The sequence below is a fragment of the Microtus ochrogaster genome, chromosome 8 (assembly GCF_000317375.1).
Source record: "Microtus ochrogaster isolate Prairie Vole_2 chromosome 8, MicOch1.0, whole genome shotgun sequence".
Taxonomy (NCBI): domain Eukaryota; kingdom Metazoa; phylum Chordata; class Mammalia; order Rodentia; family Cricetidae; genus Microtus; species Microtus ochrogaster.
This window is the reverse complement of record NC_022015.1, coordinates 11,331,607-11,340,435: the sequence shown is the minus strand read 5'-3', so window position 1 is coordinate 11,340,435 and position 8,829 is coordinate 11,331,607. Positions and strand designations below refer to the sequence as shown.

General features: G+C 47.8%; 1 protein-coding gene across 1 annotated transcript in view; it reads left to right on the top strand.

Moving 5' to 3' along the window:
* The window catches only part of Pdilt (protein disulfide isomerase like, testis expressed), a 26,120-nt gene that overhangs the window by 3,047 nt on the left and 14,244 nt on the right, over positions 1–8,829 (top strand). Inside the window, exons 2-4 of the mRNA XM_013347671.1 lie at positions 1,370–1,576; positions 7,068–7,201; positions 8,348–8,485. Coding sequence (XP_013203125.1) covers positions 1,370–1,576; positions 7,068–7,201; positions 8,348–8,485 — 479 coding nt within the window. The remainder of the gene's footprint in view (positions 1–1,369; positions 1,577–7,067; positions 7,202–8,347; positions 8,486–8,829) is intronic.

Genomic DNA, 8,829 nt, shown 5'->3' with positions numbered 1-8,829 from the left:
GTCAGACCCCCCCAGAGCTCTGGGATGTGTATGGAGTCTCCACATGCCCCACCACTGACAACCATTTCAATGCTTCTCTTGTCTGAACTATGCACTCATAAACTCAGCAACCGTGGACCCGGTATGGCCAAATCCACAGGGAAGCATGGAGAAGCCACAGAGCAAAGTGAGCAGTGAAGAGTCCAGAGCTGCTGCACTGGTGGAGGGCTGTGCTGAGGGTGGTGATGGAGCAGACGGGAGAAGCATCGACCTGTGAGGCAGGCAGAAATTCTTTCCTGGATGATCACTCCCAGCCAGCTTCCATTGCTGAGCCAGTGACTGGCTCCTGAGCCAGTGCCAGCTGTCCTGGGCCCAACTTCCCTGGCTGTGCTTTACAAAACATGTATCTGTCAGATGTGGCCTTACCCACAGTCAGGAGGTGACCTGCACTCTCTTCAAGTGCTCCAGATAGGCAAGGTTCTGGCTTGAAAGCGAATCTGTCTCCCCCAGTCCTGACAGCCTACTGGTCTCAGACATGTGGCTACAAGGACCTTCAGCATAGCAATGTCATCAGAAGTTGCCATTTCATCTCTTCCCACTCCAGCGAGTATAACCCATCCCTCTGGCCAAGCTCTGTTCTCTGAGGCTGTTTTCAGTAAAAAAGACCCTACCTACTTCACCTCCATACCCAGCTGTGTGAACAACTAAGAATCCCAGAATAGCACACCCTTTAACAGAGTACTGGGTTCTTTTTAGCTACCGCTTCTCAGGGTGGTGAACTCAGAGAGGGGAGTGAGCCTCCAGCGTACCCTACCCACCTGCTTCTCACACCTCACCTTTCCCAGCCACAGCACGAGGGGTGCAGTAACTGATGAGTTCCAAAATATTCCACCAGATGGCGCAAGTGAGTCACATCGCTCAGCCTTAATTGCTAACCAAAGAAATTTATATACCATTAATAACAATAGCAATTAAAATGCATTCTGTCCTTATTATGTTCCAGGTATAGATCTAAGTGTTTTTATATGCCTAGTGAAAGTTAAAAAAATACAAAAGTTTTTCAAGCAGCTTGAGTATATCTTGTTATCAGGGCCTTGAGCAAGTATGTGGTTTTGTTGTGCCTCAAATCTGTCATCTATAAAATAATAATCATAACCAATAGACTCGGTGCCTGTAATCCCCTGTAACTGACTGCTGAATTAATTCCATTTGATCCTGATAATCTCCCAAATTCTTGAATTTTACTACCCCTTTGTCTCATCTCCTGTCAAATTTCTGAAACCCACTCTTCAGCTGTGAACACGGGGAAATCCGGGGGCTCCCAGGACAAAGACCAGAAAGGTAGAAGGAAGAGGGGTTCTGTAGTCTCTCTTCACACTGACTCTTTCAGACGATCCATCCTTGAAACAGTCCAGGAAGCTGGCCGAGGAGCTAGGCAGAGCCGCGGAGATCTTCGGCAAGGGCAAGAACGGCTTGGGCTTTGGCAAGGTGGACATCACTGTGCAGCTGGAGCTTAAGGAGGAGTTTGACATCAAGCAGGCCCCGGAGTTGAAGCTGTTTGTTGAGGGCAACAGGTCCAGCCCCACCAGCTGCAAAGGTAATGGTGGTCGGGATGTAGGTTGATTTCATGCTCGTGGGAAAAGCCTGCTTGGCAGTTCAAGGCTGGATGTGGGAGGCTCCGATCCCCATGGCCTCACAGTGACCCAGGCTCCTTCCAGCTGTGGCTCCATCTTGCTTGGCCCTGGAGCCACCTGCTCTTTCCCCAGTACCCAGATGCAGGAGCTCACCACAGGTAGCATGCATGCCGGAGAGTGCAAAATCACTCCTGTTTGCCATCTTCTGGCTGGAATTCGGATCCAGGACCCTACACAAATGCAAGAGGACTAAGAAACATAGCTCAGCTCTGTGTCTAGAGGAAAATGGGACTTGGCCATCATTCGGCTGCTTCTACCACCACTTCTCAGCTAAGGAGGCACATGAGGTTCTTTCTATCTCCACTCTTCTGCTGTAGAGCGTTTTGACAGGGAAGCAATACTGGGCTAAACGAGAGGTTGCAAGGGGCTGGGGACATAACTTGGAGAGCAAAGTGCTTGCAAAGGACCTCTTTTGGTCCCCCAGAACTCCTGGGGAAAATGCCAGGCTTGGTGGTGCCTTCTTGCAACCCTAGAACTGGGGAAGTGGAAACGGGCAGGTGACCGAGGTTAGCAACCCAGCTAGGTTAGCTTATTTGGGAAGTTCTAGGCCAGTGAGAGGCCCCATTTGGCAAAGAAAAGAAGATGGTGCCTGCATAACACCCTATGATTGATCTCTGGGGCTCTACATGCACATGCGTGCACATACATACACATACATGCACAGAAACAAGCAAGAAGGCTTGGGGGTGATGGAGCAAAAGGTCGAGGTGGGGCATCTATTACCATGATATTGAAGCTGTCTGTAGAATTACGTACCTTAGTGCGTGACATGGCTGATTCTAGTTTTCAAGTGTAAGCAGACATGGAACAGATGGATATGGATGGACAGATGGATGGATGGGCTCACTGCTGCATGTTACAAAACTGGTGAAACCCAAAGGAGCCCAGCGGGGGAAGGAGGAAAGCTGAGATGGCTCAGTGGGTGAAGGCATTTGCCGCCAATACTGAACTTGATTTGATCCTTCTGACCCAGGTGGAAGGGGACAGACAACCTATGCCTGAGAGTTGTTCTCTGGTCTGCACAGGCAAGCTGTGGCGTGCACCCTGAGAGTTGTTCTCTGGTCTGCACAGGCAAGCTGTGGCGTGCACCCTTGATAGTTACTTCATAAATAAATGTAACAAGAAGCCAGCCCATCCTCTATCATGCCCATAGAATGGTGCCATGGTGTATGTGTGGAATGGCGGAGTCAGAAAACAGGCACTGCTTTTCCCAGGCTCTGGCATTTCTGAAGCTGTCTTCTAAGCAGTGAGCACATGAGCACACAAAAAGCCCAGGAACTAGATGAGCCAACAAAGGATCCACTCCCAGGAGTCAGAGAGCAGGTAGGAGTTTTAGCTTCGAACAAACCCGATGGACTGTTGTTGCAGGAGCTAAAGTGTTAGACTCCCTGAGCAAGAAATGAAAGTACATTGCACTGGATACTCACAAGAGGGCGTGGGAGAGACACTGGGCAAGCGCTTCCCAGGGAGAACTTCACAGCACAGAGCAGGCGGTGGCTTCAATGCCCAACAGTCCAAATGGAGGGTAGCGTGCGCGAGCCACTGGGGAGACCTGGCGAAAGAGAGATGGGGATCTGATTGCTGGGAATTCTGAGGAGTGATCTTCAACTACAGGGACCTATCTAACCCAAGCAAGGGGCCCTGGACCATGTGCTGGCTTTAGGACTGTGAAGAAGCAGGTTACTTTGCACAAGACAACATTGCTTATGGCGTGGCTCGGGGTACTGGCTCGCCCTTCCTTGAAGGACAGTTGAGATCCGATTCTATCAAGAGTCGACAAGATGATTTTGTGGCAGCTTCTTACACCCTATGTGAGGTTGGCAGAGAAGATACTCCAGGACGTCCCAGTCTTGGGGGCAGCTAGTGGCTGTGACCTTCTCTGCCCTGCAGGGGGCTTCCCATCCCCTCTCCAAGGGAGTCTGCCTGACTGCTTAGAGCATGCCGCCTGCTTCCTCTGTTGTGTTCGCACTGTATCTGTGCATCGCGATCAATACTCACAGAACGCTATCTGCTGTTTATTGTCTTCTCCGGGCACCGCAAGGGCAGGGGCTGGTCTGTCCTTGGGGTTCCGGTCTCTGCATTCAAACCCCCACTTCCTACCTCAGAAGCATCCATCCCTCTTGTGCAGCCTCAGTTTCCCCATCTGAAAACAGGGAACTGGAAAACTCTAGCGCCCCTGACTGTGAGAAAATAAAGTAATGTGTGTAAGGCACAGGACCTGACAGACCCCTGCAAGCAGGCACTGGCTTCCAGGTGCTGCTTATGCCTCACATCAGCCCGGCATGGTGATTATGTTACAGATGGGGCAGAGGAAAGTGGAACAACTTCTACGCAGCACCCTAGCAGCACCCTAGCTGGGGCTGGCAAAATGGCTCAGCCGGTAAAGGTGCTTGCTGCCAAACTTGGTGACCTGAGCTTTATCCCCAGAATCCACACACTGGACTCCAACAAACTGTCCTCTGACCTTCATGCATGCTCCCTGGTACCTGTATATCCTCACACATAAATAAACTGAAATATTGAACTTTAAAAAAAAAACAAAGACGCCGGGCTGTGGTGGCGCACGCCTTTAATCCCAGCACTCGGGAGGCAGAGGCAGGTGGATCTCTGTGAGTTCGAGGCCAGCCTGGTCTACAAGAGCTAGTTCCAGGACAGGCACCAAAGCTACAGAGAAACCCTGTCTCGAAAAACCAAAAAAACAAACAAACAAACAACAACAACAAAAAAAACAAAGACAATACTCCAGGTAGGGAGCAGTAAAGTCAGGGAAGATTTTCCTGGAAAGGGAATTTTAGAATTAGGAGGAAGAAAAACCTATCACAGCTACCCACTGTGCTATGCACTATGTGAACAGATATGACTGTATTCCAATAAAGTTTTATTTATAAAAGCAAACAGTGGGGGCAGATTTGGTCCATAGTTTGTTGAGCTCTGATCTACATTGTGGTGTATATGAAATAAGTAGAAGTGTTTATTATTAACTATTCTTTGCTTAAGCCTAGTCCAGCACTTGGAACAGTTATGTTCTTAGTTGCTAAGTTTGAACAGGATGCAATTACCAGAGTGCGCTGCAGGAAGGCAGGCACAAGAGGACACATATACTTCTGAGCTCACTCATCTCCCTCTTCTTCAACGTTACTTCCCAAGCCCAGAAAGAGGAAATGGGGTGCCAGGATGAGTCTGGGACTCTGGTCTCCAGGATTAGGAAGCACTCTGGTTCTGAGTACTCGAGCAGAGCTGTAGACCTTGGCTTGCATTTGTTTACTCTAGACAGAACGAACAAGGCCTGCTTGGCAGGGCTCTTTGGAGTTCTAAGAGGACACGCTGCTCGGCATGCCCCCTGCAATGTGACTGTGATGAAGCCCTGCTCAGGGCACAGGTGGAACTTAGTCCTTGCTGGGTCACAGCCCAGTCCTGTCCTCCAATGTCCGTGGATTGATGGTGGCAGACTTGGCCGTGTCTCCCGCCCTGGAGGAAGGAGACTCAGATGGCCTCTGGGGCTCCTATTAGTGATGCAGCCACAGCTTGCGTCTGGAAACATGCAGCCAAACTCTGGCCCGGTCAATCATTGACACAGTATTCACACCTGAGTTGTCACCGTGTCCTCTGGCACAGAGTCAAGAGCCAGGGGAGGTGCAGTGCCTGCTGGCAAGGGCAGTGCCCAAGCTGTAGGTGCTTGGGAATAAGATCTTAGTCAAGTTCAAAACTACCTAAGCTCCACAGGGTCCAGAGGGGCAATCAGAGGCCATGTACCCTAGAAGAGGAGGCCTGGGAGTAACTTCTCTCAAGTTGGCTTTCCTGGTGGTCCACTGCCTTCAATCCCTCATCCTAAAAAGATTTCTTGAGCACCAAGTATGTGCCTGGTAACTCACAATGAACAAGTTTACTCCTAATCATAACAGTGGTTTCAGAATGTGATAGACCTACGGAAGAACAGAAGCAGTCATAGATAATGGCAGGGCAGAGGGGGCGGAGGAGGGTGGTAAGGCAGGTAATGACTGGGGGCAGGGAAGAGGTGGACGAGGAAATGGCTGGGGCAGGGGAAAGTTGAGGCTGCAGCCATGAGTCTGATGACCTGGGGTTAAGCTCACTTGGAGGCTCTCTGGATTCTTTCTCTTTTTTGTGCTTTGTTTTGTCTTGTTTGAGATGGGGTTCACTGTATAGTCCAGACTGGCCTGGGCTTCAGCCTCCTCCTGCTTCCATCCTGAGGGTTACGGTTAGAGGCATGCAACATCACCTCTTGCTTCAATTGTAAACGCATCTACCAAAGCTGAACATGACATCCTCTGTGCCCAGAAACGCTGCTCCTGGCCCACAAGACTGACAGAAGTCAGTCCCTGTGCTCCAGGTAAATGTACCCTAGGGTCCCAGCTGTAGGGAGTTAGGACAGGTGAACGGTGCATACTGTTAGAGGCTAGGAACATGGTTACCCCTAGGAGTGGGTGTGAGGCTTCAGCGGCGCACACATCATTCCCGTTTACTTCTGTGATTGCCTTCTTCTACATACTAAGAGTTTGAAGGGCCACACCCCACTTCTTCATCTGGGTAGCAGTTACATGCACATGTCTGTGTTGTGAAAAGTCATCGCACGTACATTGGCCTGTAGGTACAATTTTTACCCTACAGATTTAATGCGCTTAGGATAGTGATTCTCAACTTGTGGCTCAGGACCCCTTTGGGGGTCGGATATCAGATTTTTACACTCTGATTCTTAACATTAGCAGAATTAAAGTTACAAAGTAGCAACGAAAATAAGTTTATGGTTGGGGTCATCATAGAATGAGGAACTGTACTAACGGGTCACTGTATCAGGAAGGTCGAGAACCACTGTCTTAGGAGTTGGGATGGTTCATGCTGCCATCTGGAGCAGTCTAGAATCACAGGGCAGATGGGTCTCTGGGAGCACCTGTGGGGGATCATCTTCATTGTGTTAACTGATGTGGGAAGGCCCACATTAAGTACCGGAAGAACCCCAGAGTTACAGAAATAGGTGACCTTTTGACTTCCATGTTAAGAAAACCAGTTCTTTTCCTATCATCTTAGAGAAGGTTGGGAATGCTTCCTCTAAGGTTAGATTCCCAGGTGGGCTAGTGAACCGGCCATAGGCAAGCTGAACCTTGTTTCCTTGTCTGGACAAAGGGAAGGAGTGAGCATATTCATTAGAGTTGCTGTTAAGGGCAAATATAAACACAATATTCAGTACAGGGGTGCAGCCATGGCAAGAGCTTGGTGACATTTAGCTGCTCTTAAAACAGTCCTTAATACAGTCTTGTCTCGGAGTTTGGGAGGAAAAGAAAATGGAGATACTGCCAAGCGTGGGATTCAAGACAAGATACTTCTGCTCATTGAATTCAGGAAGGTTCTGATGGAATTCCTTTAAACATCTCTCTTCAGATGTGGTTGAATCTACAGCTTTGGTGGTTTGGTTGAGAAGACAAGTTCTCCACAGAGCCCGTTTGTTCAACAACAGCGAGGAAGTGGCAGATTTTGTGAAATCCAGGCCCTTGGTCATCGTAGGCTTCTTCCAGGTACTGGGGTGAAGAGGTGGGAGGTGACTTTCATCTGGTGAGCGCTATGCGTGGAGGGTTTGGGGTGAGGAGGTTTCCTGACTTGTGTAGATCCTTGCTCAAGTTTCTTATTCACTGAGTTGGTGTCCTGGGGGAGCTCCTGGTTTCAAAGAAAGAAAACATGGAAGTTGAAATGTTAACAGTTGGTTAGAAGATGGAAAGATAAGAGACTGTCATCAATATTTAATTGGTCTCAATGCTATAACTGATCTTTGGGGTATCTATTTAGAATACCAGAGGATAAGAGGCCATCTTTGTTTTCTGCTTTGAGAACTATTTCAACTATGATTCTAAAAGGTGTTTGTGTCTGCTTAAGCCAGTTTCTTATCCATAAATTCTTTCCAAGCCTCCATAGAAACTAAACAATCAACATTGTAGCATGCACCCACCGAAGGGTCAGTCTTCATCCAGATCAAGTATGGGGAGATACTTGGGCTAGCTCATAAATAATTTAAATGTGATTATGAAATGACTTATGATCACTTCCTATTGATTTCATTCTTTATAGTTATAAATGTTACCAAGTATGTTTGCTTGTAGAAAATGAGTTTTTCATGTGCTATAACTGATTTACTTTAGGTAGACAAAGCCTCCTCTCTCAATAATGTCAGTCTTTGCTATCATATTAATATGTGAAGAGAGCACATGGTTCTTTCCTTTCTGCTCCCTCAAGAGTGTTTTTGGCCCAAATATTCTTCCATGCTGAATGTTGAGTCTCAAAGGCCAAAAGTGCCCCTGCATCTCACCACCAGTTCACATTTGGTTTGCGTGCGATCAAATCGGTGACTTCTGAAAGTGATTCAGGAATTAATTTTAGAAATATTCCCAATTCATGGGTTAGAGCAGCCTTTGTTTTCATAATAGGAAAAAGTGAAAATGCCTAGTTTACGCCATTGATCTCTGAGGATTTGCCTTGTGGGGTTCAGTCCTAGCTAGAGGAACATTCTAGGTGGGAAACATCCATGAAGGAGGATTTAGACCACCCAGCAAAAATCCAGAATTTAGAAAAACAAAGGCACAGAGAGACTATCATTTCCACCTTCCCCTCAAGACAGGCAGGCACTGTTACCTCCTCCAGAGAAATACATACCATGCTCTTCCAAACAGGATTTAGAGGAAGAAGTGGCAGAATTGTTTTATGATATGATCAAGGACTTCCCAGAGCTGACATTTGGAATGATAGAAATCAAAAATGCCATTGGGCGTTTCCATGTGATCCTTGACAGCGTCCTGGTGTTTAAAAAGGTAGGTCTTTATCCTATACGATCATGAGGGCCTTTCACTTCACACTAAGTGATGACATTTGGGGACAGGCTCTGGCTCCATTACCTGTGAACTATGTGTTCCTGGACTAGTTGACTTGTGAGAAATCTGTTTCCTGGACCCCCACTGCCTTCCCTGCTTCTCTGCCTTTGCAGGTATCTGTCACATCAAGACTCAATCCCATGGACTTTATTTTTCTGGTTCATGTTTTTCCATCCATCTCTATCAATAATTACTATATATACTCATGGCTTATAAATCTCTGTCTTGACTCTGTGAAAATGCATGCTTGATACTATTGCTACCACCTATGGGGTTGTCTGTTT